The 27,882-nt window shown below is 50.7% G+C and overlaps 2 protein-coding genes across 2 annotated transcripts; one reads left to right on the top strand and one right to left on the bottom strand.

Annotated features, from left to right (window-relative positions):
• Nucleotides 1-6,585: 6,585 nt before the first annotated feature.
• GKN2 (gastrokine 2) lies at nt 6,586-12,006 on the bottom strand. The gene is made up of 6 exons (XM_064175754.1): nt 11,962-12,006; nt 11,215-11,268; nt 10,421-10,552; nt 9,041-9,151; nt 8,107-8,260; nt 6,586-6,796 (listed from the first exon to the last, which is right to left on the bottom strand). Exons 1-6 carry the CDS (start codon nt 11,971-11,973, stop codon nt 6,717-6,719), a joined length of 543 nt encoding a protein of 180 aa, XP_064031824.1. The 5' UTR covers nt 11,974-12,006; the 3' UTR covers nt 6,586-6,716.
• Nucleotides 12,007-17,987: 5,981 nt separating this feature from the next.
• LOC135192392 (gastrokine-1-like) lies at nt 17,988-21,307 on the top strand. The gene is made up of 6 exons (XM_064175494.1): nt 17,988-18,047; nt 19,188-19,241; nt 19,711-19,830; nt 20,259-20,366; nt 20,610-20,751; nt 21,231-21,307. Exons 1-6 carry the CDS (start codon nt 18,036-18,038, stop codon nt 21,305-21,307), a joined length of 513 nt encoding a protein of 170 aa, XP_064031564.1. The 5' UTR covers nt 17,988-18,035.
• The last annotated feature ends 6,575 nt before the right edge of the window (nt 21,308-27,882 follow it).

Raw genomic sequence — 27,882 nt, 5'->3', positions numbered from 1 at the left:
ATTTGCTCTGTTTATTTGATGTGAGGGCTGGGATCAAAATGGGAAAGCAAGCTGGATGCAGCAGGGGGAGAGATGGATGCAGCAGAAAGTGCTCTTTAACTACAGCTTGGGAATGGAAAGATTAAGCTGGGCTGCATTTCAGCCTCTGCAGCTCGGTGACTGGACCCCTGCTGGGTGCAGCAGAGCTGTCGGCAGCTCCTCTCGTTTGAGTTTGCCATGCAACTGCAGAGCAGAAGTTGGCTTTTCTGGCTCTTTGGAAAGGAGACTGTAGAGAATTTCTCATTGGTTTTGGCTTCAACTGCAGCAAAAAAAATTGTAGCAATGCTCTGGTCCTCTGCAGAATAAAGGTACCAGCACCCCCCGGGCCAGGGCTGGAGAGCAGCGCAGGGGAGAGTGGGTCCTGGTGGGCAGAAGGGTGCCCATGAGCCAGCAATGTGCCCCTGTGGCCAAGAGGGCCAAGGGCATCCTGGGGTGGATTAGAAAGCCTGTGGTGAGTAGGTCCATAGAGGGTCTCCTGCCCCTTTGCTCTGCCCACATCTGGAATCTTGGGTCCAGTTCGAGAAGGAGCTCAGGGAACTGCTCGAGAGAGTCCAGCCCAGAGCCCCAATGCTGCCACAGGCAGTGAACATCTCCTGTGAGGCCAGGCTGAGGGAGCTGGGGCTGGGGGCTTGGGGCAGAGGAGCCTGAGGGCTGCCCTCAGTGCTGTGCTAGAGATGTGCAGAGCCAGGCTCTGCCCAGGGATGTCCAAGGACAGAGCAGGAGGCACTTCGGGCTGCTGGAGCAGAGGAGGTGCCATGGGAACAGAAGGGAAAACTTTGTCACTGTGAGGGTGCTGGAGGCCTGCAGCAGGCTGCCCAGGGAGCTTGTGGAGTCTCCTCCTCTGGAGACTCTCTGAACCCTCCTGGGTGTGTTCCTGTGTGCCCTGCCCTGGGAGACCCTGCTTTGGCACTGGATAATCCCCAGAGGTCCCTTCACCCCTCACACTCTGTGGTTCTGTCACTGTTCAGGGCTTTCAGAGCAGCATTGCCAAGGAACCCCATCGAGTGCTGTGAAGAGCTCACCTCAGGAGTCAGCTGCTGAACTCTCCTCAGCTGAGAAAGTCTTACCTACAGCCCAGAGCAGCAAAGTGAAGCAGTTACTGCTCTCCAGACTTAGCAAGCACAGCAAAACTGTGACTTTGTCTTGGCAGCTTTTAAAAAACAAAGGACAAGAGGCAGGGAGATGAAGGTCTGAGGGTAAGAGCTCTGTGCAAGAATCCTTGCAGCCAGGGAACCTACCTTCTTGATACACAGGTACCAGCTTGAACCCACTTCAGTGGTGCCCTGTGCACACAAACTGCTCCTCTCAGGCCCTCTTTCTGCTGTCCTGACACCTGTGAGCTCAGCATGAAGGAAGCACATTTCAAGTGGAGAGGTCTGACTCAGTACCCCACGGTTTGGCCCCCAGCACTGCTACCATTATCACTCTTGCTGCACTGCAGCTCTCTCCTCCACAGCTGTTTGACACCTGTAAGCTATGCATGGATCACAGAGTCAGAGAATCAAGCAGGTTGGAAGAGAGCTCCAAGCTCAGCCAGCCCAACCTAGCACCCAGCCCTGCCCAACCAACCAGACCATGGCACTCAGTGCCCCAGCCAGGCTTGGCTTGAGCATCTCCAGGGATGGCAGCTTCACCACCTCCCTCTCTGCAGGACCTCACCCCTCTGGCACTGCCTCACTTTCAATTAGCAAGACCTCCACATCTGGGGCTGGAGGGAGTCTGTGAGGTGCCTGAAACCTTGCAGCACATCTCCAGTTCTTCTGGGAGCAGCTTGGCAGAGAGGAGTGTGCAGTGAAGCGTGGATGGAGCTTATCTCACTGAGAGCACGGCACAGCCCCTGGCAGGCCCTGCTGTTAAAGGGCTCAACTTAGCTGGGATGAGTGGCAGAGCCCTGGCTCAGCTCTCAGCATGTTGCACCCAGGGACATTGCTTTGTGTGCTGCTGTCAAACACCTCCTGGTGTGCTCAGGGCAAGTTCCTCAAGCAGGGAGCTTCGTTAGGTGAAAGCAGCCTCTGCTTCGCCTCACAGGGGCTGGGGAAGGTTGGTGGCTGCCACTGCTGGCCAAGTCCTTGTGTCTCAGTTGAAATGTAGCTTTAAAATGCTTCAGCAGCCTTGCAGCTGTGCAGTGGAGCCAGCAGGAGAAAGGGGACACTCCCCAGCAGCTGGCATCCTGACTATCATGGTGTGTATGGGAAGGGAGGATGCCCTGTGTCCTACCTGGGATGTGCCAGGCAGGGTTTACAGCCTGAAAACAGACAAAGGCCTCAGCTGCCTTCCTAGAATCATCACAGAATGGCTCAGGTTGGAAGGGACTTCAAAGATCATCCAGTTCCAACCTCCCAGCCACAGGCAGGGACATCTCCCACTAAACTCAGCTGCTCAAAGCCTGATCCAGCCTGGTCTTGAACACTGCCAGGAGGCAGCCACAGCCTCCCTGGGCAGCCTGTTCCAAACTCTCACCACACTCCTACTGAAGAACTTCTTCCTCAGCTCCACTCTAACCCTGCTCTGCCTCAGCTTCAAACCATTCCCCCTTGGCCTGGCTCTAGATCCCCTCATGCAAAGTCCCTCTGCAGCCTTCCTGTAGGATCCCTTCAGGTTTTGGAAGGCAGCTCTGAGGTCTCTCTGGAGTCTTCGTGGTGATGAGATCTCTTGGTGTCCTTGGCAGTGAGGGACCACAGAGGCTTCCTGCCCACTGATATGTGTAAGGATCAAGAAAGGTTAATTGCAGCAGGGCTGGAGGTGTGAGTGGAATGTGTGCTGGTTCTGCCCTCCTCAAACGCTCCAGATAGCTCAGCTGCCTGTCAGTGTGCATCCAATGATACCATTGCTTGGATTCCAGGCATGCCTTGAAACAACTTCCAGGGTTTTGAAAAGAGCTGGGAGCAAACAATCAGCACAATTCTGAGACCCCAGCCCAGGATGAACGTTGGTTTAGCTCACAAAAGCTACCAGTGCACACAGAGGGATTCACTCAGACACCCCCAGGCACATGCCCAATGTGCACTCTGCACATGAACCAAACCCCCCACCTCTTACAGAGCAAACCTTGCTCAGAATCATCAGATGGTAGGGGCTGGAAAGGACCTCCAGAGACCACTGAGCCAAAGCAGGGTCACACAGGAACACAGCCAGGTGGGTTTTGAAAGTCTCCAAAGGAGGAGGCTCCTCAACCTCTCTGGGCAGCCTGCTCCACACATGAAGCTTTGATGGGGAGAAGCTCTTGGGAAGCTCAGGTGACTCTGATGATGTCAAGAACCTTCCCTCCTGGCTTTGAGCTTCAGGAAGAAGATTTAGAAGAAATGCTTCACAGTGAGCCTGGGGAGACACTGGCACAGGTTGCCCAGGGAGGTTGTGGAGCACAGAAGCACAGAATGAGCTTTGAACATCTCCAGGTAAGGGCTTTGAGCTAGAAGAAGGGAGAGTTAGAGTGGAGATGAGGAAGAAGTTGTTGAGAGTGAGGGTGGGGAGACACTGGCACAGGTTGAGGGTGGGGAGACACTGGCACAGGTTGAGGATGCTGAGACACTGGCACAGGTTAAGGATGCTAAGACACTGGCACAGGTTTCCCAGGGAGGTTGTGGAGCACAGAATCACCCAATGTGATCGAAGATCACATTGGGTGATTCTGTGCTCCACAACCTCCCTGGAGGTGCTCAAGGCCAGGTTGGATGAGGCCTTGAGCATCCTGGGCTGGTGAGAGGTGTCCCTGCCCTGCAGCCATGGATGATCTTTAAGGTCCCTTCCAACCCAAAGAACTCCACCAATCTACAAACCATTTCCTGATCCTCTCTTCCTCTCCAGTCTCTTTCTGCCAATACGTTTTTAGGACCTAATCTTCCTTCGGATCTGAACTCCAGCCCCGGGAGGACCCTCGCAGCGCTGCCCCTCTCCCGGGGCGCTGTTCTCGATGCGTTAATGCCGCACTTAGCGCTGCGGAGCCGCACGCCAGGCTCGGGCAGGCTGCGGCGCTCTGTGGCTCCCTCTTGTGGACGTCAGTGGGAATGCATCATCCGTTCCAGTGCGAAGCCTCCTGGATCGCAGTGCGAAGGGATCCTGATGGGCAGTCGGCTCCGCAAGCTACTGATACCGAACGCCGCTGTGGCGGCAGCTGCTTGGTGTGGCACAGAGCACATCCACGTGAGAGACACACGTGGGTACGTGATAAATCAAAGGAAGGCTGTGCACTGCCTTCTGATGGGGAAGCCTCAGCCCAGAGCCTCTGCTGCCAGACTGTGCATGTATCACAGTCTCACAGTATCACCAAGGTTGGAAGAGACCTCACAGATCACCAAGTCCAACCCTTTAGCACAGAGCTCAAGGCCAGACCATGGCACCAAGTGCCACGTCCAGTCCTGCCTTGAACAGCTCCAGGGACGGCGACTCCACCACCTCCCCGGGCAGCCCATTCCAGTGTCCAATGACTCTCTCAGGGAAGAACTTTCTCCTCACCTCCAGCCTAAATCTCCCCTGGCACAGCCTGAGGCTGTGTCCTCTTGTTCTGGTGCTGGCCACCTGAGAGAAGAGAGCAACCTCCTCCTGGCCACAACCACCCCTCAGGTAGTTGCAGACAGCAATGAGGTCTGCCCTGAGCATCCTCTTCTCCAGGCTAACCAATCCCAGCTCCCTCAGCCTCTCCTCGTAGGGCTGTGCTCAAGGCCTCTCCCCAGCCTCGTTGCCCTTCTCTGGACACGCTCAAGCATCTTAATGTCCCTCCTAAACTGGGGGGCCCAGAACTGAACACAGCACTCAAGGTGTGGTCTAACCAGTGCAGAGTACAGGGGCAGCCCTGCTCCTGCTGGCCACACCATTGCTGATGCAGGCCAGGATGCCACTGGCTCTCTTGGCCACCTGGGCACACTGCTGGCTCATGTTCAGGTGGGTATCAATCAGCACCCCCAGCCCTGTGCCCAAAGGCACAGCAATGCCAGCACAGATTCACCTGCAGGGTGCTGCGTGGGGCATGGTGTGCCGTGAGCTGCGGCAGGCTGGCACCAGCTGCGCTGCCAGGCAGGTGGGAGCTGAAGCATTTATTTATCACCAACCCTACAGGGCAGGTGAAATGCAAACACTCTGCTCACAAGCCTGAGCGATGAGCTGAGGTTGTGACCTGGAATCAAAGCTGGGAACAATCCCCTGTGTTTGAGCACATGCAGGGCAGAAACAGCACCTCCCCAGCTCAAACAAAGCGAAATGGCAGAGAGCTGATAGCGAGGCTGCTCCGGAGCCCTTGGCAGAGCTGTTTGCTCTCATACTGAGTGCAAACCTGCTGAGGTTGTGACCTCAGGCAGCCAATCCTGAAAGCCTCTTGGTAAGCTTTAGGGGTAACACTTCCTGAGCAAAAAAAAAGAAGTGAGACCCTAAATATGAGGACAGGCTACAAGAGTTGGGGCTCTGCAGCCTGGAGAAGAGAAGGCTTTGAGGAGACCTTGGAGTGGCCTTCCAGGATCTGAAGGAGATCCATAAGAAGGCTGGGGAGGGACTATTGACAAGGGCTTGTAATGGCAGGAGGAGGAGGAATGGGTTTAAAGTGATAGAGAGGAGATTGAAACTGGATGTTAGGAAAGGGTTTTTTGCAGTGAGGGTGGTGAGAGACTGGCACAGGTTGCCCAGGGAGGCTGTGGAGCACAGAAGCACAGAATGTGATCAAAGATCACATTGGGTGATTCTGTGCTCCACAACCTCCCTGGAGGTGTTCAAGGCCAGGTTGGATGAGTCCTTGAGTGACCTGTTCTAGTGGGAGGTGTCCCTGCCTATGGCAGGGGGTTGGAACTGGCTGAGGTCCCTTCCAACCTAAACCATTCAATGCTACTATGCTCATAACTGAAATGGAATTCAGCCAAACTACACAAAAGGATTTTTTTAAGCCATTGGTGAAGGCTGAAGAGCTGCTCTGAGGGTCTGGGGCCCTGCCTTGTTTGACAGAGAATTTCCATCACAGCAGTCACACCAGGCAGAGTTTGGTTGTGCTTCCCACCCAACAGCACCAAGGCAGCAATGCTCCCTTCCTTCTGCTTGTGCAGAGCAGTACTCAGAGAATCATCAGAGCACTTTGGGTTGGAAAGGAGCTCCAAAACTCATCCAGTCCAACCTCCCTCCAGTCAGCAGGGACATCCTCCACCTTAGAGCTGCTTTCCAGTGGCTGAAGGGATCCTCCAGGAAGGCTGCAAAGAGACTTTTCCTGAAGATGTCTAGAGACAGGACAAGGGGATTGGTTTGAAGCTGAGGCAGAGCAGGGATAGAGTGGAGCTGAGGAAGAAATTCTTCACTAGGAGTGTGGTGAGAGTCTGAGACAGGCTCCCCAGGGAGGTTGTGGATGCCTCCTTCCTAGAGGTGTTATGGGGACAGGTTGGAGGGGGCCTTGAGCAGCTGAGTTTAGTGGGAGATGCCCCTGCCCATGGCATGGGGTTGGAGTGGATGATCTCTGAGGTCCCTTCCCAGGATTCTATGAATGCACCAAAGGGAGAAGTATCTCCTCTGCAGGAAAAGCAGCAAGGAGCACTTCATCTCCACTCTGCTTCTGCACAAAGCACAAGGACAAAGCAGTTTCACTCTTGCACTATCTTTATTTGTACATCACAGGTTTGTTGCACTCAAAGCTTAGGACTGACAAAAGAAGGTCAACAGCATGCAGAGAAAGAAGCCACCTCCAGGCAGCAGAGTTGTCCAAATCCAGACTAACTCATTTTTTCACAGATTTTAATGCCCAAAATGCTTGGAATTCCTGCACTGGCACAGCCATGGTTATTCAGTGGTTCTAAAAGAAAGAAGAAAAGGAAGATGTAAGCAGTGCTAAGATCCCTGTTCCCAGCAGGGAAAATCACACAAATTTCAGTCCCCACTTATGGTCCTGCTTAAGGCTCCTGTTGGTCTGAATGTAAAACATTTATGGTGTCACTCAAAGAAAGGAAACAGCTGCACAGCTTCAAAGCACCTTTGTGCTCCTTTCCCATAACCTGTAGACAGGAGCTGGGCCATTGGCCTGCAAGATGTGCCTCGTGTGTCATTGGGGCATAAGTGGCCTGCAGGAGGTGCCTTGTGTGTCACTGGGGCATAAGTGGCCTGCAGGAGGTGCCTCGTGTGTCATTGGGGCATAAGTGGCCTGCAGGAGGTGCCTTGTGTGTCACTGGGGCATAAGTGGCCTGCAGGAGGTGCCTTGTGTGTCACTGGGGCATAAATTTGACACAGCTGCTACGCAGTGAATGTGTCCAGAGCAGGGCAGTAAGGCTGGGGAGGGGCCTGGAGCACAGCCCTGTGAGGAGAGGCTGAGGGGGGGTGCAGCCTGCAGAAGGCTCAGGGGAGATCTCATTGCTGTCTACAACTACCTGAAGGGAGGCTATAGCCAGGTGGGGTTGGGCTCTGCTGCAGTTGGGCTCTGCTTCCAGGCAAACAGCAACAGAACATGAGAACACAGCCTCAATCTGTGCCAGGGCAGGTTCAGACTGGACATTAGGAAGACATTCTTTACAGAAAGAGTGATTGGCTTTGAAATGGGCTGCCCAGAGAGGTGGTGGAGTCTCCATCCCTTGAGGTATCACAGTATCATATTATCACAGTATCAACAAGGTTGGAAGAGACCTCATAGATCATCAAATCCAACCCTTTACCACAATTCTCAAGGCTAGACCATGGCACCAAGTGCCACGTCCAATCTTGCCTTGAACAGCCCCAGGGATGGTGACTCCACCAGGTGTTTAAAAGGAGGCTGGATGGGGCAGTCAGTGCCATGGGTTAGTTAACCAGAAGGGTGAGGTGATAGGTTGGACTCCATTATCCTAGAGGTCCCTCCCAACCTGCTTAATTCTGTGATTCTGTGGCTTCCTCTGGCACCAGGCAAACCACTTTGGAACAGCTGCTGCAGACATTTAGATGCCTAATAATACAGAAGCAGCTTTTCCAGAGCATCCCAGAGCCTTATGCTTTCAGTCTCAGCAGGCATTTGCTCCTCTCTAGAACCAGGCACCATCCTCCTGCCCCAAAGCTATTGCCTGGACTTAGGTGCAGAGGGCAGGAAGGTGCCTGTGCCCTGCAGCAGGAGCACAGCCACGTTCTGATGCTGTCACTTACTCTGAGTCTTTTCCAGCTGGTAGAGAGGCAGCCCCGAGCAGAGCTGTTTGATGTGGTCGCCGTAGCGGAACCAGTTCTTGAGGTTGCCAAAGAGGGAATGGCCAGACTGGAACTCCACCCAGACGTTATCTGGGGAGTAGATTGAGTTCATTGTCTGAAAAGAGAAGATGAGACAGCATCAGGAATGCAGCTTTGCTTTCATGCTTCTAGGAGACCCTTGGAGAAACATCCCCAAACCTAAAATCATGGAATCATGAAGTGGTTTGGGCTGGAAGGGCCCTTTAAGGGCCACCTTGTCCAACTCCCCTGCAGTCAGCAGGGACATCTCCAAGCAGATCAGGTGGCTCAAAGCCTCCTCCAGCCTGATCTGGAATGGTGTCCAGCAGGTGGAGAGAAATGATTCTGCCAATGGTTCCAAGCTATTCAGCAATGTACTTCCCTGGACACTGATCCTGCCAGCACAGCAAAGCTGAGCTGTTAACTGGCAGGAAGTGTTGCCACTGCCAGACTGTCACAAAATGGGTCAGGAGGGAAGGCAACACCTCCAGCCACCTTTTCCTGAATAGGAGAAGTCAAAGTCTGGTCAAAGCAAATTGCTTGCTAAGCTCTGGTCTGCAGGCAGAATGATTTGGCGCTGTGGCAAGCTCAGAACATCAGGCTGACAAGAACAAAGAGGCAAAGGCATTTTGCCATCAGCTCAGAGCTTGCCTCCAAGCAGAGGGGACCTTCCAGGGGCAGGCACAGTGACAGTCCCCTGCAAACCTGCAGCTGGGCCAGGCTTGCTCATTAACTTAAACCCAAGCTCCATACGGTACCCCCTTGAGTCTCTGTCTTGTCAGCTGGGCTTAGCACAGTGAGAGGCACTCCTGAGAACAGCCAGAAGGAAGGCAGGGCAGAGAGCTCCACCACGCAGGAGCCCTCTCCCTGCAGTCACCTTTCTCTCGAACGCCAGGCGCCCAATCTGCTGCAGCTCGGGGATGTACTTCTTGCTGATTTTCAGGATGAAGCAGGCCTTCCGAGAGAACAGTCTGGTGGCAATGTACCCCTGGGGTTGGGAACAGAGAGATCATTAACCCTTGTCCTGCTGGAAGGCAGCTGCATGAAGGAAGACCTTGGAATGCTGGCGGACAGCAAGTTGTGCACGGGACAGCAGTGTGCCCTTGCGGCCAAGGGGGCCAACGGCATCCTGGGGTGCATCCAGCACAGTGTGGTCGGCAGGGCTAGGGAGGTTCTCCTGCCCCTTTACTCTGCCCTGGTGAGACCACAGCTGGGATCCTGTGTCCAGTTTGGGGCTTCCCAGTTGAAGAGAGACAGGGACCTGCTGGGGAGAGTGCAATGGAGGCTAGGGGATGATGGAGGGACTGGAACAGCTCTGCTGTGGAGAAAGGCTGAGTGTCCTGGGGCTGGTTAGTGAGGGGAAGAGGAGGCTGAGAAGGGACCTGGTCAGTGTCTATAAAGATCTGAGGAGTGGGTGTCAGGATGGAGGTGCCAGGAGCTGTTTGGTGGTGCCCAGTGATTGGACAAGGTCTTCAAGAAAAGACTGGATGAGGCACTTAGTGCCATGGTCTAGTTGATTGGTTAGGGCTGGGTGCTAGGTTGGACTGGATGATCTTGGAGGTCTCTTCCAACCTGGTTGATTCTATGATTCTATGATTCTAAGAAAAAGCTGGAAGCCAACAGGTTCCACCTCAACATAAGGATGTGGTGTGAGGGTGCCAGAGCCCTGGAACAGGCTGCCCAGAGAGGTTGTGGAGTCTCCTTCTCTGAAGACTTTCAAAACCTGCCTGGATGTGTTCCTGTGTGCCCTGCCCTGAGTGGTCCTGCTCTCACAGGGGGTTGGACTGGATGATCTCCAGAGGGCCCTTCCAATCCTTAACATTTTGCCATTTAAAATGGCCACCACTAACAGTAGTTGGCAATCTGGAGGGCAACCAACACCAAGTGGCTACAGGAGCTGCTGTTGTGGAATGCCTCTGCATTTGCACTGCCACCTTTGGGGAATGGAAGCAGCCTGCCCAGCTCTGTCCATGAGACCTCTGCTGCCCAGAAGCAGTGGGAGCTCATTCACAACCCTGACCCCACTGAGGTCAGTGACAACCTTCTCACTTGCAGGAGTTGCCACCAAAGGTTCCACCACAAGTGTCTTGCACCATCATATGGGTGAAGCCAGATGGCCAAAGAGGAGGAGAGCTGATGGGAGCCTTCAGGGAAACAGTGTTCCAGGACAGCTGAGAATGAGAACGCACTAAAATAACTTCTGAGTTTAGAAACTTCTTCAGAGGTGAGGTCTGGGCAGATCCTTAGGTTTACTTACTTTTGAGTAGTCAAAAATGGTATCAGAGGAGTAGATACCAGAACGGACATGGACTTCAACAATCTGGTTCTCACTGTGGATCGTCATCGTCCCTGCCACATAGGAGCTGCCAGGCTCTCGCAGGACAAAGCTCTTGGGTAAAGACACAAAAGCATTGCTCAGCAGCTGGCTTGCAGCCTTTGAGAGGTGTAAACCAAACAAATATCTTCTCAAATCAAGTGACAGAGTGAGGGGAAATAGTCTGAAATTGTGCCAGGGGAGGGCTAGGTTGAAGATGAGGTTGTGGTAAGAGTGGTCAGGGATTGGTACAGGCTGCCCAAGGAGGTGGTGGAGTCCCCATCCCTGGAGGTGGCACCTGGGGCCATGGTTTAGTGGGCATGGTGGTGATGGGCTGAGGGCTGGACCTGATGATCTCAGAGGCGTTTTCCAACTGAGGCACTTCCATCATTCCATGACATAAGCATGGCTGCTATGTGTAGATGCCAACCCCCTGGACAACTCTCCAGCAGAGTTGGGAGGCTCTCAAGGTGGAGATTAACTATGCAAGAGTGCATCAAAGGAGGAGAAAGGAGGACAGGTCCTCACTGCATCTAAGGGAAAACAGCATGGGGCATGCCAGTTGTGTGTGGCAGCAGGGATGGGCAGGAGGCTGCCAGAGTCTCCAAATCTTAGCTTAAGCCTCTTTGTTTTATGTCACCTTGCAGCTTGTTAATGCTTCCTGTTTTATTGACTCCCGCTCAGGGACATCTACAGGTCAGATGAGCAAGCACTAGAAAGCTTCTCAGGTTACTTACTTCCAATGCAGAAGCCTGAGTCCAGAAGACTCCCAGCAAAACGAGAACTGCAGCCTGTGAAAGGAATAAGCATCCTCACTGGAGAGAAGCAGCAGTGCCAGAAAATCACAGCTCAGGAGCTGCAGGAAGCAGCTGTGGCATCAGTGTGCACAAGGACCCACTCAGCACCTGCCCTAGCTGAAAACATTCACAGTTCTTCACTGCTCAGCTCTTCCTACTGGGCTCATTTGCTCTGCAGCTGACAAAGCACAAGGACAACTTCACCACTGCAGGGTTTGTATTGTTCAGAAGTCAGTACTTGGTGCCAGGCTCATTCCTGATTTCCTCTATGACCCTAAGCAGTAAATCATACCTCCCCCCGCCCCTCTCCCCGGCCCTTCCCCTTCTGAACTGTCATCCAGTTTGGCACTTGCTGCTCAAGTGATGCTTCCCCTCACTCCAAGAGCACTACTGCACACTCAAGAGATGCAAGTTTCCCTCTGAGCAACCCAAAGAGACAAGACACAGATCACAGCAGCCCCAATACTGCATCACTTGAGCACACCAGCTCCAGCTCCAGTACTGCACCACTTGAGCACAGCAGCTCCAGTACTGCACCACTTGAGCACAGCAGCTCCAGCTCCAGTACTGCACCACTTGAGCACAGCAGCTCCAGTACTGCACCACTTGAGCATCTTCTCTAGCTCTTTGCTTTTAAGAATAAGGATCCTTCAGCAGTACAAGCTGAGGACAGAAGGATATACTCACAAATCCGTTCATTTTCCCAGCAGATTAGCTCAAGAGGCTGCAGGAGGAGAGAATGCAAGGAAGTCCCAGAGACCTTCAACTTTTATATCTTCCTGGAGGTGTGGGAAACTCTTGTCAGGACCTTTCTTTATGACTCTAGCAGGTCAACATCTCCACACCACACTGTGGTAAGCCTCATATCTGAATTTTGGGCTGGCACAGATAACCTGGCCCCGATATGTTGAATGCACTCAGTAGGTCAGCTTTTGTGAAATGAATCACTCCACAAATGGCCTTTATTTACTGCTTGGGACTGCAGAGGAGTTCCCACTCTTGCTGGTTCCATTTAACAAATATTTAACAGGATATTGTCCAGAACTCAATGGATTAAGGAATAATTCTGCTATTCATTCATGCAAGCTGCATCTGAAATATGATCTCTAAGAGCCTGATAGTCTGCAGACAAATCCTGGAAAGAGAGAGCTGTGTCCTGCTGGCCTGCATGCCAGGCACTGATCAGACTCAGACTTCAGCTGTCCCCTCCATCTAACACACACATGAGCTCTTAACAAGCACAGAATCATAAAGTCACAGAATGTTAGGGGTTGGAAGGGACCTCTAGAGATCATCCATTCCAACATCCCTGTCAGAGATGTCCTCATTGCTGGCTACAACTACCTGCAGGGAGGCTGTAGCCAAGTGGGGTGAGGCTCTTCTGCCAGGCAACCAGCAACAGAACAAGGAGGGACAGTCTCAATCTGTGCCAGGGGAGGTCTAGGCTGGATGTTAGGAGGAAGTTGTTGTCAGAGAGAGTGATTGGCATTGGAATGGGCTGCCCAGGGAGGTGGTGGAGTGGCTGTGGTTGGAGGTGTTGAAGCCAAGCCTGGCTGGGGTACTTAGTGCCATGGTCTGGTTGATTGGCCAGGGCTGGCTCCAACCTAGGTTGGACTGGATGAGCTTGGAGGTCTCTTCCAACCTGCTTGATTCTATAATTCTATGATCACCCAGGGCAGGTCACACAGGAACACATCCAGGTGGGTTTTGAAAGTCTCTAGAGAAGGAGACTCCACAACCTCCCTGGGCAGCCTGCTCCAGGCCTCCAGCACCCTCACAGTGACAAAGTTTTCCCTTCTGTTCCTGTGGCACCTCCTCTGCTCCAGCAGCCCTCAGGCTCCTCTGCTCCAAGCTGAAGAGACTCAGGTCCCAGTGCCCCTTGGTTTTGAGCAGCTACCATGAAGGATGAAATCTGTGATGTAATTAGGATCAAGAACTGTGCTTCACAAGACACTGCAGGCAACCTGCAGCTTCCTCAGCACCCAAAGGACTACCATGGATCTTTGGGGGGTGTGTGGTTTGCACAAGGTCATGAAACAAAAGCAGCAGGATGGAGACTCCTCCTTTACAGCTACCTCTGCGCTCTGTACTTTATGACAGTGTCATTGACTTCACAACATTGCCAGGAGATTTCTCTTGTAACTATGACCTCGAGGACCTGGACTCCTCATCTCTGGCTCTGCACCAGCCAGAGCTGGCTCCCTGACAAATCACAGCTTATCTACAAGATCTCATAGCTGAGGCCTGTTCCTGTCTATTAAAATGAGAACTCCACCCAACAGCCAACACACTTCTGTAATCTCAGTCACCAGAGAAAAGGTGAAGGAGATTGTATGGAAATCTCTCTTGGCAAACAAGCCTCAGTGTAAAAAAGAAAGGAAATTGGAGGTTTGCTTTATTCCACCCAGCTCTGCACTGAAAATGTTATCTCAGCACAACAAAGCTGTGCTGCTAAGCAATATATCAGAGCACATACAAAAAGATAGCACATTGTGGGGAGCACATTTAGAACAATTAGATTAGATTAGATTGCTGTTACCCTCCTCTTGAAGGCTGCCTCTGTCCATTCTTCTCAACAGACTCTTGGTTTCTGAGATTAGAGATCAGAAACATTTCAGGCCAGCAGCCAAAAAGCAAAAGGCATTAATAAGTTTAAAATGCTTTTAAGCTGAAGATTAAATTAACCTTCCACTGGCCCTCATGTCTCCATTGAATCTTTTCTCTTGAAAAACACCCAAGAAACAGGAGTCTCTTTCTACAGCATCAAGCTCCTACACCTGGGTTGGAGCAATCCCAAGCACAAATCCAGGCTGGGTTATGGCTTGAAAGAAGTCTGAAGGAGAAGGCCTTGGGGGGTGTCATTTGGTGACAAACTCCCCAGGAGCCAGCACTGGTTGCTGGCAGCCCAGAGCCAGCTGTGTACTGGCTGCAGCCAGAGCAGGGAGAGCAGCAGCACAGGGAGGAGATTCTGCCCCTCTGCTCTGCTCTGCTCTGCTCAGACCTCACCTGCAGCACTGCCTCCAGTTCTGGGGCCCCCAGTACAAGAAGGACCTGGAGCTGCTGGATAGGGTCCAGAGGAGGCCATGAAGATGATCAGAGGGCTGGAGAACCTCCCCTGTGGGGACAGGCTGGGAGAGTTGGGGTTGTTCAGCCTGGAGGAGAGGCTTCAAGGAGCCTTCCAGTGCCTGAAGGGGTCCTACAAGAAAGCCAGAAAGGAACATTTGAGAGTTACCCAGTGAAGGGCAGTTACAGAGCCATGATGCTGCTGGCTTTTACCTTGCACTGGTCTTCTGCTGATCTGATCAGAGAAGGTCAAAAGTCAAAGACTGATTTCTAAGAAGCATTTGGCTGTTCAACACTATTGCAGGGAAGAACAAACTGAGCCTAGAGATACAATTCCCATGGCTTTGCCTCTGAGAAACTTTGTCCACACAGTTAAGCCTATCTCCCAGAGACAGACCTGCAATTAGCACCCTTCTATATTAATTAACTGAAGGAAAGAGCTGTGCAAGGTCTATCACCTGCTCTAATTTCCTTTCTGCAGTTCTCAGAGTCAGTTTAGCTTCAGAAGCTCTGAGCCTTTGGTGAATGTGAACTTTCACAATGGTGCCTATATTCTCAAAGTAGTCTTCTTGATTTCCACCCCTCTGACCCAGGTGGAGACTGCCAAACTTTCCCCCAGATAGAGTCACAGAATCAGAGTGGCCTAGGTTGGAAGGGACCTCAGAGATCATCTACTTTAACCTCTCTGCCAGAGGCAGGGACACCTCTTGACAAACTTGGTTGTCCAAGGCCCCATCCAACCTGGTCTTGAACACCCCCAGGGAGGAGGCATCCCCAGCCTCTCTGGGCAGTCTCCTCATCCTTGTACTGCTTCCTTAGATCCAGTCTGAACCTACTTGCCCCCTCAGCTTCAAACCATTCCTCCTTGTCCTGCTTCCAGACACCCTCATGAAAAGTCCCTCTGCAGCCTACCTGTAGGCTCCTTTCAGTTGTTGGAAAGCAGCTCTAAGGTGGCCCTGGAGTCTTCTCTTCTCCATGCTGAACAACCTCAGCTCCTTCAGCCTGTCCTCAGAGCAGAGCTGCTGCAGCCCTCGGCTCATCCAGTCACATTTTCCTGAGCTGTGACACTTGCAGGCAGTTTGGTCATATCAGAGGAGGCAGCAGAAAATGGGATCTGAGAAGTGCTCAGCAGTCATAGGCTGTCAGAGCACAGCAGTGTTTATTGTGGCAAGAAACTGATTTCTCTGCTATTTTCATAAGGTCAAATATTTCAAATACATCTTAAAGTACCTGGATGGAAAATCATTAAGATCCCAAATCATTCTTATCCTGTGTAAGTAAAACATCCAGAATGATTTGACCCATCCACTGTTATCTTCTAAAAATAACTTAGACAAAAGAACTTTGAGCATCAAATGAGCAGAACAATTGTACAACTTCAGTCTGATTTCCAAACAGGAACTTCAACACCTAAGGGAGATAGATTCAGGCAAGTTCAGGTGAGATTATGCTATCATTGTAAACTCTCCTCGTGACTCATGGGGTTTTTGCAGGTACCATTCATTAATATTTGCTTTATCAAGGAGGGAGCAGGTAGTGGGAGAAAAGTAAAGAATGAAGAAACACCTCCAAAAATCAATACAATTCTCCAGGCTTCCATTTGCATTTGGCAGGGCCTGGCACAGACCAGAGAAACCTGCCTGGCACAGGGACAGGACACCAACCACATGCTGGAAGTTAAAGCTGACATAAAGCCAAGCTTTGAGGGTGAATCCAGAAACAGCTGCAGCAGTTTTCTTCTTCCTACATGTCAGGGTGTAGAAAAACAGGCAAATATAAGCCTGTGCCCAATGCAAAACACTGATGTGAGCAAAGGGTGACATGAGGAACAGGTCTTGGCCTGGGGAGGTTGCTGCACAGAGGTACAAACATTTAGGAGGGAAGCAGAATGCCTCGAGTGGAGCTTTAACAGTGAGCCTGAGACCACCTTGTATGGGGAGAGGAAGAGTTGTGAAGAGTGCAGGCACTTCCCTGCCCCTGTCTTGGCTTCTGTTGCTGGTGAGCTGTTGGGAACTTCAGACACTGCAGCTGGGTTGCTTGCCCTGCTGCAGCAGCCTGAAACTGAGGCAAGAGTTGAGAGTCAGGATTCCACATGTGACACATTCCTGTAGTGGCCAAACTGGCAATGACCTTCAGGAACTGCTTCCCAACTCTGTGCTAATGCCTCTGCAGGGATCAGTGCAACACAGCTCAGGTGCTCAAGGCCTTTCTGGAGAGACAGTCACATTTCCAGAGACTCTGAGAGCATTTCCTGGCATGCTTTAGGCACCCTTTGGAGGCTAAGGACATACCTGTCTCCATATGGCATCCACAATCCAGCACAAGGAGAACTGTAGGTCTTTCTCCCTTAGTAATGTGACTTTCATTCACCCTATTTTACACCTTGTGCAAAGCAGGAGCAGAGCAGAGGCAAGGCAGTTATCTGCTCACAGTGCTAGCACACTGCAACACCTCCTCTGCACTCATGCACTCTGAGCAGGGCATCAGGTGGCTGCCAACTTGCAAAGCATGGCTCTCATTGCTGTAAAGGAGGATTGGGCCTCATCTCCTCAACTAAAGCAAGGTCTCCTGGCCTGTCCAAGAACAGCTGTGGCCAGGATCCTCAGTGTCTGAGGACAGACTTTGTTCATGATGCCCCTGAGTCCAAACCATGCCACTGTGGCAACAAAAGGGAAGATGAAGTGCACAGACCTGCAGTGAGCCACAGTAAGGTGCACAAGTGGCAGAGAGGCACTGAGAGCTGCTCTGAAATAAGAGACACCTCTGAAGTCAGTAACCAAGCACCTGGGAATGTGCTGCTTCTGTAACAGGCAGAGCTGTGAAACAAACTCAGAGTATCTGAGGCTGTATCCATTGACCTGTCTTTATTAATTAAGCAGCAGTGGACAATTCCTGGGTTCAGACTGGAGACACAGACATCTGTGCTGGGCAGCTGGAAAACCAAACCATTCTGGAGAGTTTCTGCAACCAGCAAGGCAAAGCAACTCTCACACCATGGCTCTGTGTAATCCTCAGTTTCAGAGAGACATTAAGTAGACTTCTAAATAAGAGCTGACTTAAAATGTTCCTTGGTGCTGCTCCTCTCTTACTCACCTTTCCACAGTGCCTTTCTCCAATGAGTCCTTAGTCCATCTCGGGTGGCACTTCTGTGGGGAGGGTCTGTGAAGATACACAACTGAAGGCTGGAAAGCAGATCCTCATGGAATGAGCTCCAAAAGGAAGGTTGTCAAAAGGGCTCTAGAACCAACCTCACAATTTGGGGGACCAATTTATCATCTTTAACAGAGCAAGACTGTGCCCACCATTGTGCCCACAGAGGGCATCAGCTATGGATCAAACAGGAGGCTGAGTCCTTTGCCACGCAGGCACCAAGCCTCACCCTCACCACAGCCTGTATCAGGCAGTTGGTTTCTGCTTCTGGTTTTTACTTTTCTTCTCACTTAAAAGTTACTACAAAAGACATTGATCTTAGCTTGACAAGTTTTCTTTCATCTCCCTGTGTGCAATGGATTCAATCAGGCTGCCAGCAAAATCTCTTCTTATCAGAGCACTACCCTAGAAACTCGTCACCAGGCTGTGAACACAGGGCACGTGCCAGCAAGGCAAACCCTTGGGAAGACTGAACGTTGGCATATGACTGTATAAAAACTAAGAGTACATATCCATTACCAGCAGATCTTCCCTTGCCTAGCATCACAATGAAGTTCCATGTAAGTATACATTTCATTTTATCATAAAACTGCTAATGCTGGAAAGTTCTAAACTGATTTTGAGCCTTTGTTCCTAGCAAACTATTCCTGATTGATGCAGGGAGCACAGGGCAAAAATGCCAAACGGGTCGGGGCTGGAGGGGTGAAATTGCACTTTTGGCAGTGACTTCACTGCACCTGTCTAAGCAGAAATGGAAGAGCTCTGCTGCCAGGGTGAGGCACAGGTGTGAAATGGAGAAAGGGCAACGTTCCCTCAGCCACAGCTCGGGTGCCACTCAGTTGGCTCAGCAGGTTGTAGCAGGTGATGGCACAGCTGGCTGATGCTGGTGCCCTGCCTGCAGGATGAATTCTAAACTGTTAGTGCTAAATTCTCTGAGTCACACCTGGACCTCTCTCCAAAAATCCTCCTTTGCAGGAGATGAACTCTGTGATTCATTCTGTATTAGAAAGGCTGTGTCCAAGAGTCGTTCCCAGTCACTGCTACAAAAGAATTCATCACTACAACATTAAATCTCTCAAAAAGTTTCCTGAAGTGGTTTTGACAAATCTGAGCAACAAGAAGCATGTGAGACATGGAAACAAAGTGTCTGACATGACTTCTTTTCTGCACAGCAATGACTGTGCATATCCTCACACTACTTGCTCTGTGTTTCTAGGCATGGGGAGGCTCAGGGCCTATCTCAACTGTGTTTCAAGCACAGAGTTATGCTATGTGTCCACGCTGCAAGCCCTCACCACAGCTGCAGATGCACATGAGTCTTCTCCACAACAGAAAACAATAGCTCAGGGAGAGCTTCACTCTCTGAAACAAAATATTTCATACTGCCTTGTCCAAGGATCTTACTCAACTGGGGCTGCACAGATTTTTAATTCCACTGTGTTTAAATGTTCTTCCCTGTGCCAAGTGCACTGCTGAGCTTCAGAGGCATTTGTAGGAACTGATGATCTGATGTAAGCTTAGTAACAAACAAATTCTTCTGCACTTTTAACTACCCTAGAGCCAGACCTCCCTTCAGAAAACTGCTGAGTGTGTACACAGAGTTCAGCAGGAAGTCAACATGATTTTAGGACAGCAAATAACCTGATACAAGTAAGGAGTCAGGATGTTAAAGTGCTGTGAATTTCCAATGTTCATTTCAGATTGTGACTGCTGCTCTTCTTGGAGCTGTCCTGGTTCCAGTCCTTGCTGGCAGGGTAAGTACAGAGCTGCACAGAGCTGCCAGAAGACCTCTGAGAGAGATGTTTCTGAGCATAAGGCTGTATTTTAAGGTCTGGTACCCAGCAGGACACTGCATTGTTTGAGAGCACAGAAAATACTGCAGTGCTTGATACACCAAGGGAAAAAGAAAGCTGCTGGCTATGAAATGCACACAAATGCTCTTGAGGCTAGCATGAATACTTAGAAAATTTATGTGTGGCTATGGCACTTCAGACTGTGGTGCTGTAAGGTTGATGGTTTCACTCAATGAACTTAGAGGTCTTAGAGATTTGACATTTCCCAGTCTCCACTCTAAGACCACAATTTGTCTCCTTCTTCATCTGACCTCAAAGAGCAATCATTTCCCCAAGCATGGTTCCCAGACTCACTGCTTTATTGAGTGGAAGACTCCTGAGAGCCCACAAACTTAAACCCTTATCTCCTTTCATCCTTTCCAAAAATCAGAATGGCAAGAAAAATGAGAATGGACACCAAGGAGAAAATCCTCACCACCCTGCCACTGGAGAGTTCAATGACTTAAAGGAGGTCTCTCAGGCATTCAAAACTCTGTGGGATGTTGAGACGGTGAGTAGCTGCCAGCATGGCTCAGAAAAAGGGGAAAAGAAATAAAAGGGGATTGAAAAACCTTCAAAGAGTCAAGAGAACTTCACCAGGAGGTGCTGTAGAACATTCTCATTTAACCATTTGATTCCTGCTGCTGCACGGTGTGCAGTGCTCATGCTTTCAGCAGTGGACTCCTTCACATCCCCCAAGCAGTACAAACTATCGTACCCATGGCATTTCTGGAGGAGGCAATCAACTGTGCCTTTAACCAGAGTCCCTTCTTGGCCTCCATGAGCATCTCCCTAGGCAATGTCATTGCCAAAAGGATGTTTTGCTCCCCTAGCATTATCTGTACTGTGCAAAGCCCTTCTTGCAAACAGGGCTTCTCTCTGGCAGTCTGCTGACCCAGGACTGTTTGCAACAAAAGGCTTTTTCCCCTCTTTCAACAGGGCTATGTTGCAACCAAGGTACTTTCCAAAAACACCTGCATCATTTCTAACATGGGCAGGGGCCTCTGGTTTGGTAGACCATTTCCTGCACCAGGTCAAGGACCCAAGGTAGGATGGGGAAAGAAAGTGGTGAGAAACCTCATCAATTGCATTTGCAGAGTGCTCATTCCCTACAAGTAAAGGAGCAAAGCCTCCTCGTTTCTCAGGAGGAGGAGGTGACTCCAGGACATCTGCAGACATTACATTGCCCTCACCTAATCCCTTCTCTATTATGTGCCTATAGCTTCTAAACTCTTTTTTTCCCCCCATTTCCTCAGTGCTGTTTTCAGGGTTTCTTTCTCTGATGCTTAGGGACCTCATCCTCACCACTTCCCACGCAGAGTGAATCGCTTCATTATCTCCACAAAGAGACTCCAAAGCTTGCAGCCGTATGGCAAAGGCATTCAAGCTCTGTGCGAAGGAATCCCCTCCTACTTTGCTTACCCATCTCCAGGTGAGCACATCAGTAACAGGCTTGGATTGCCCAAAGAAAGCTTAACAAAGCTGCCAATAAGAAGAAAAAAGATTAAAGCAAAGATGACTAAACTAAGCACTGAAATCCAGGTCTGTCACAAGTACAACCCAGGGACCAGGTCTGATCAGGAAGGTTTTGGGCTCCAGCTCTTGATGCAAGTGTCAGTCACATTGGTCAATTTCATGCATATGCAACACCAAGCTGGCATGGGTACTGCCACAGGAGTATTGGAGATTCCAAACAGAGTTTGTGGCTTAGATTGCTTTAAAAGATTGCACCAAGGGTTGTCTGCAATGGAAGTTTCAATGATGGCCACTTGGGGATAATGGCAGTTTCGCACAAGGCAGCTGAGTGCTGAGGTGACATTTCCTGGTACATTTTAAACATGAAGATGGAAACAGATCAGGTTCTTGTTCTCTTATCAGTCAAAATCTAATCAATTTTTCCTTTTCTTTCAGGATTCAACTTCTTAGAGCAAGTGGTTTCCTGTTTTACAATTAAGATAAATCAGTTGCCCATCCATTACTGTGAATAAATATTCCTGGTGGAGTTTCAGGATGGATGAAAATTCACAGAAATCTGTCCTGAGGAACAAGACTTTTCTTTGTTGCTTCTGCTCTGTGCAGAGGCTCTTGTGTCTCAGTAAAATTGATCACCAAAGCCCAATGGTCTGTGCTGTGCTTTTATCCATCCTGTCAAAGAGTGAGAGCAATTCCAAATTGCTGAAGTGGAGCTCCTGCAAAATCCACTCCGGGCATTTGGCCCCATCCTGTATGACTTCCCAAGCAGATTTCACAGGCTGCCTTAGCCAGTTATCAGTCTGCACAAAAAGGGCCTGTCTGACTCGCCCGGTGTGTCTGCAGACAACCTCCTCTCCACTTCCAACCTCATACTGCACAGTCCTCTTCCCTTCTCCCAGCACGTGTCACCAGGAAAAGGCTCTGGAGCCCTTGGTGACCGTGGCCCAAGCTCTGTAAGAGATGTTGCCTTCCAGTTCCTCCAGGCCGCAGGGATCTGACCTGAGCAGAGTCCATGGTGAGCAGGTCCTGACGCAGCCGGAGCTGTGCCAGCGCAGGGATCCCGCACAGGTCAGCAGCTTTGCAGGGGTACAGAGATGAGCTCCAAATGCCCACCACACACCCAAACCACACTTTGTCGGGGTTTTGGTTTCTACAACACACAAATGGGTGCAGAGACAGCGACAGCAGCCCTAACAGCAGTCTGACAGGGAGAAAACACTTCCAGGCCTGCTGTTATTCGAGCTGCAAGGGCAGAACCATGCGAGGATGCTCCCAGACAGGGCGCTGAGGAGCTGCAGCCCCTGTTCCACTGCTGCTGCCTCAGCAGCCTTTGCCCACCCGTTCCTGCTCTCGCCCTCATGCGCCCAGCACAGCCTCTCCCCCTGCCTCCCACTGCTGCCACATCAGCTCTGCCCTGTCTGGGGCCACCCATCACAGCAAAGAGACCTCCACAGACTGGCCCAGCTCTCTAACATTCCAGCCTGAACGGCCTCGTTTCGCTAAAGCCATTTCCAGAGCCAGTGTTGTCTTTGGACCATCACTGCTTGGCCCTATGCTCACACGGGAACGCACAGCACACCCTGGAAAGCACAGGGGCTCTTATTTATTTTGCCTACAGCAAGGCTTTGATGAGGTTTGTCTAGGCCCTGGGCTATCTCTGGCCCAGGATTTGATGTCAGTTTTCAAAAGGGCTTTGGTAGAGGTCAGAAGGTTACAACCAAACATAATCAATTCTTCCCTGAAAATGGATCCTTATCCCATAATTATCAGACGATGGCAGATCAAATTTACAGAAGCACAGGCCCCATGTTCATGGAGTTGTTGCAGCAGGAAATTATTCTTGGTGACATCCAGGCAGGGATACAAATGACAGAATTATTTTATTTCAACACTTGCTGCTTTCACACCTGATTCTCAAAGACTATATAAGGTGCACAGGTCACAGCCTTCATTCCACCTGCTCCAGCATCAGCTCTGCAGTCACGATGAAGTGCGCTGTGAGTAGATGCTCTTTCGCTCCCTTCTCCACTCCCAACTTTGTCTCCTAGCATTGCCTTTCTCTCTCACAACTGCCTCTGCCTGTCTCTACCAAAAGGGCATTCTTGGGGCAGATTTTCTCCTCTAGAGACAGCAGCACAGGCCCTAGGAGCTTACCAGCATCTCCAGATTCAGCTCTCTAAACTACCTCCCTTGGGTCTGCTTTTTGTTAGTCTAGGGTAAGGCAAGGATGAGTCACCTTAGGTGAATCCTGCAATGACACTGGGAAAGCAAAAGGGGACCCAGGGAGGTCACTTTCCAGCCAGAGCAGTAGAAAGGCTCTCGGATCCTCTTGCTGGATTGGACACACAGACCTGCAGCTCTATTCTTGCCTTCCCTTTCCATTTCAGATTGTGGCTACCGTCCTCCTTGGACTCTGCCTGGCTCCAGCCCTCGGGCTTGTTGTAAGTAGAGCTCAAAGGATCTTTCTCTGGATTGCTCATGACAGGATCATGAGATGATTGACTTTGGTTAGTAGCTTTTCCTTTGGGCCTCAGCTCTTACCAGCTAATTGTGGTCTCTTCCAGGTTGGGCAACGACCTGGACAGCAGGCGTTGCCTGGACAGCAGGTGTTCCCCGGACAGAACGTGTTCCCCGGACAGAACGTGTTCCCCGGACAGAACGTCTACCCTGGACAGGATGTCTACCCTGGACAGGATGTCTACCCTGGACAGAACGTGTTCCCTGGGCATGATGTCTACCCTGGACAGAACGTGTTCCCCGGGCATGATGTCTACCCTGGACAGAATGTGTTCCCTGGGCATGATGCCTACCCTGGGCAGGATGTGTTCCCCAGGCCCAATTACCCTCAGGTATGGTTTGGGAGCACATGGCCCAGGGCACTCTGCACCTCCACACACAACGATTGCTGCTCTTTCAGTGCTCCATGCTCTTGGAGTTTTCCTTGCTTCTTTCCCCACCCTTTTGCAGGAAAGGGATCAATAAGTTGAAAGTCTAAAAGCATTGTGGACTTTTATCTTCTCCATCCAGAACCAGCAGAACACAGTCATCGTCGGCACCCAAACTCTGACCATTAAAAGGCAACTGCACGTGGCCATTATCACTCAGAAGGGCACCCTGAAGCCATGGAAAAGCATTTGGAACTACCAGACGGTGAGTGGCAGGGGTCTGGTTCAGGGAATGGATGAGGAGATTGCTCCTGGAAAGCCAACCACACTACAGCACTTTTTCCTTTCCACTTAGCACCAAGAGTCCAACTTTGGCGTAGAACCATCCATGTTCCTTTCCTCTTTCACACCAACTTTATTCCCATCTTCTGCTCTTCAGTCCTTAGTTGTCCCTCACTTCACTTTGCAGGGCGTGATTGCAACCAAAGTGACATCAGAGGGAGTTTGCTACATTTCCACGATGGACAGGAGGGTGATGCCCACCTTTGATGCTCTGCCCAGGCTGGCTGAACAGAACAGGGTAAGATTCCAGGGGAGCAATTGCTTGGGAGCTTGCACAGTGCTGCAAAGGAAACTGAAGTCACAGGCGTGGCTGCTTGCACGAGCTTGAAGCCCACAGCCCCAGAGACACACAGTGAGGAGAAGACAGTACCCAGCGCAGCGGTGGGGGAAACAGCAAGCAGCCAGGCACCATTCCAGAAACTGGAGTGTGCTTAGCATGGAATGCATGGAGGCACTCAACTTGCTGACTGATGTCATTTCATGCTCAGCTCCAGCAGGCTCAAGGACAACCTTCAAAGGAGGTGGTCTACGTCATCAAGAGACCCATCCTCAACCTGCAGTCTTACGGGCAAGAGATCTCCGCCCTGTGCAGCGGCCTCACAACCTACGAGACCTACGAAGTGCAGGGTGAGTGCGAGCAAATGGACAATGCCTGTAGCCAGCCTGGCGCTGCTCTGCCTCGGGGGGGATGCGCAGCTGCTGCCGTTCCCCCCCAGACACAGGCACAACCTTCCCCTCAGACACCTGAAAGGTTCCAGCTGCAGCACTTACTCACAACACTGCTGGCTCGGAGCAGATCAGGCACAGGCTCTTGCATTCTGACATCCTCCTTTTTCTTCCTGCCTTCCTTTCACAGGACCCCAATACACTGTCAACCAGGGATCATGCACCAAAATCAACGTCCTGCACCTGCTGGACCTTGTCTACTGCCGTGCCAACAACAAGGCCTAAAAGCCTCACCTGGCCTCAGCCAAGTGCAGCTGCTCCATCACTGCTGCACCAAGCCAGCCCCAATGCTGTTCTTCCCTAGCATCTCCTCCTTCCAGAGTTTCCTTTCTCCATGATGCAGATGCTCAGTTGTGACCATACCTTTACAATAAAGTCCTCTAGCATGCATTAACCCTGCCTGTCTCTCAGTACTATGCACTTGACTCCTGTGGCATGAAATGGGGAAAGTAAGGGGAGGATGCAATGAACTGGCCGTGCTGAGAGGATGAGGAGGCCAATTTGCAGGATTTACGGGGTTGTACTGTTCTCAAAAGAGAGGCCTCCATTTTAGGCAGAGCATGCTGAATACTGCCCAGGGGCAATCCCACTGAACACCACAGAAGCAGGCAGGCAACAACTTTCCATTTCCCTCACCTTGCACTGATCCCCATAGGCTTCATTGGGTAGCACTTTGAAAGGATGCAGACTTCACTGAGGCACTGTCCTGGTAGGGCATAAATCCTGCCAGGCTGCTTTAGGCCCTGCTCTCCTCCTCCTGTTGCGGGTCTGGGAAGTTGAGTCAGATGAGCAAAGCCTTGAGGCCTAGGGGCAGAGCACCACGTGCCAGCTGTCTTGTGCTGCCCCTCCACAGGCCTGCCTCGTCAAACGAGGCACAAAGCTTTGGATTCATTGGCCAGAACAATGGTGCTAGTGCCTATTGGCCAGTTTGACTTTCAAAATGAAGTATGTCAAGGGGGGTGATTTAGAAACTGCCTTGCTGCATTCAGCCTTTCTACACTGACCCTCTCTGCCTTTCTGCCATCCGTGCCTCGCTAACTGGGAATCAAGGCGGCCACCTGTCTGCAGCTCCCAGATGCCAGCTCTGCAGCAATTCAGTTCTTCTCCCTGCACCTGGAATATTTTGTATTTTACCCCAGGATCACTATCACAAGTTTGAAAGCATCCTTGATACAGGGGACTTACTCAGGGACAGAAAGCGTTGAGAGTATCTCTGCTGGAGTGAATGCCAAGAGTCCATCAGCATAGGTAGAATTTCTCCTGGGTTTGGGTTAGTTTTTTCTAAGTTCTGATTGTTTAAACTGTTTAATTCTGTGCAATTTCTTCCTGTCGACTGAAAATCCAAAGAATCTCAGGGAATTTTCCAGAACTGTTAATATTAACAATGAAAAGCAATATTCAGAGTAGAGTATTAGTTTCCAGTACAGGCACACCTCAGGCCCAGGCTCCTCAATGATTGGCAGGAACACAGCTCTCTGCTAGCAGAGGAAAGAAACAGACACTACTTTGCTGATGATGTTCTCTAATCTTCCTTTCTGCTACGACACCATTTCTTTGACACCCTTCATAACACACAAGTTCTCCTTTGGCTCAGGCTGAGGCTAAAAATGACTGAAAGAGGCAAGGATCAAAGCTGCAGAGGCATTTTCACTTCTTTTGAGTCATCTTACAGTATCCCAACCAAGTCCTTATCTCGGAAAACCACTGTCGGGACTGACAGCCAAACTGAAGTGCATCCACAGTGAGGCATGCAGCATGGGCAACACTCAGAAGATGGAAGCCACTGTGTGTCAGGACAACTGCAGTCTAGTGGCCATCACAGAAACACGGTAGGATGTCTTTGTATGAGTGGAGTGCAGCAATCAATGTCTACAAACTCTTTGGAATGGGTACGCAGGCAGGAGAGATGCTGGGATGTGGGCATTGGTTTTTCTAAACGCTGATTCCTGGGTTTGTTCCTTTGATATTGAAGAACCTTGTCTCCAGCTTCTTCCATCCAGAGGGAATCACTTTGTTATCTGCACGAGCAGACTCCAAAACCTGTGCCTCCGTGCCAAGAAATTCCTCCTACTTTGCCTACCCAGCTCCTCCTGAACACACAAAAGCTTTGCTTTACCCAAAGAAAGATTAACAAGGATCCCAGTCGGGAGGAAAACGATTCTTCAAGCAGACCACTGAAATCCACTGCTTGGCTGTGACTTTATGCATCAGGGAGCACATCTGTCAGGGAAAGCAGCAGGTCTGTCACTGCTGGGTACAACCCAGAGACCAGGCTTTGGGCTCGAGCTGTCAACACCAGTCTCACTTACCTTAGGCAATTCCATGCACACACTACATGAAGCTAGCATGGGCCTTGCCACAGCACAATTCTGGCAGCTTAGATTGCTCTAAAGAGATTGCTCCAACAGCTGCCTGTAATGGAAGTTTCCAGTGACGGTGACTTGGTGTTTCTGGCAGTTTCGCACGAGGCAGCTGAGTGCTGAGGTGACATTTCCTGGTACATTCCCAACATTAAGAGGGAACCAGTTGCGGTTCTTTGTTCTTTTATTTTCTCAGTCCCAATCTAATCACTTTTTCTTTTCTTCCAAAACTTAATTGCTTAGATCAAGAAGTTTCATGTTTGAAAGTTAACATTCATGAATTGCTTGTCCATTATTCTTGATTAATTATTCCAGAGGGACATTTGAGGAAGAACATTCTTAGAAATCTCTCCTGAGGAACAAGACTTTTCTTTGTTGCTTCTGCTCTGTGCAGAGGCTCTTGTGTCTCAGTACAGTCGATCATCAATGCCCAGTGGTCTGTGCTGTGCTTTTATCCATCCTGTCAAAGTGTGAGAGCAATTCCAAATTGATGAAGTGGAGCTCCTGCAAAATCCACTCCGGGCATTTGGCCCCATCCTGTATGACTTCCCAAGCAGATTTCACAGGCTGCCTTAGCCAGTTATCAGTCTGCACAAAAAGGGCCTGTCTGACTCGCCCGGTGTGTCTGCAGACAACCTCCTCTCCACTTCCAACCTCATACTGCACAGTCCTCTTCCCTTCTCCCAGCACGTGTCACCAGGAAAAGGCTCTGGAGCCCTTGGTGACCATGGCCCAAGCTCTGTAAGAGATGTTGCCTTCCAGTTCCTCCAGGCTGCA

Source organism: Pogoniulus pusillus, chromosome 42 (genome assembly GCF_015220805.1).
Source record: "Pogoniulus pusillus isolate bPogPus1 chromosome 42, bPogPus1.pri, whole genome shotgun sequence".
Taxonomy (NCBI): Eukaryota; Metazoa; Chordata; class Aves; order Piciformes; family Lybiidae; genus Pogoniulus; species Pogoniulus pusillus.
The sequence above is the reverse complement of the archived record's forward strand: the minus strand, read 5'-3'. Positions and strand labels throughout refer to the sequence as shown.

What these genes read in the sequence shown, in the direction of transcription:
- GKN2 (XM_064175754.1), bottom strand. An exon ending in CTCAGGCTTCTGCATTGGAA is followed by an intron (nt 10,553 to 11,214) that starts GTAAGTAACCTG and finishes TCTTTACCCAAG; the next exon opens with AGCTTTGTCCTGCGAGAGCC. An exon ending in CCAGCTGGAAAAGACTCAGA is followed by an intron (nt 6,797 to 8,106) that starts GTAAGTGACAGC and finishes TCTTTCTTTTAG; the next exon opens with AACCACTGAATAACCATGGC.
- LOC135192392 (XM_064175494.1), top strand. An exon ending in TTCCAGTCCTTGCTGGCAGG is followed by an intron (nt 19,242 to 19,710) that starts GTAAGTACAGAG and finishes TCCAAAAATCAG; the next exon opens with AATGGCAAGAAAAATGAGAA. An exon ending in CTCTGTGGGATGTTGAGACG is followed by an intron (nt 19,831 to 20,258) that starts GTGAGTAGCTGC and finishes CTCTTTCAACAG; the next exon opens with GGCTATGTTGCAACCAAGGT.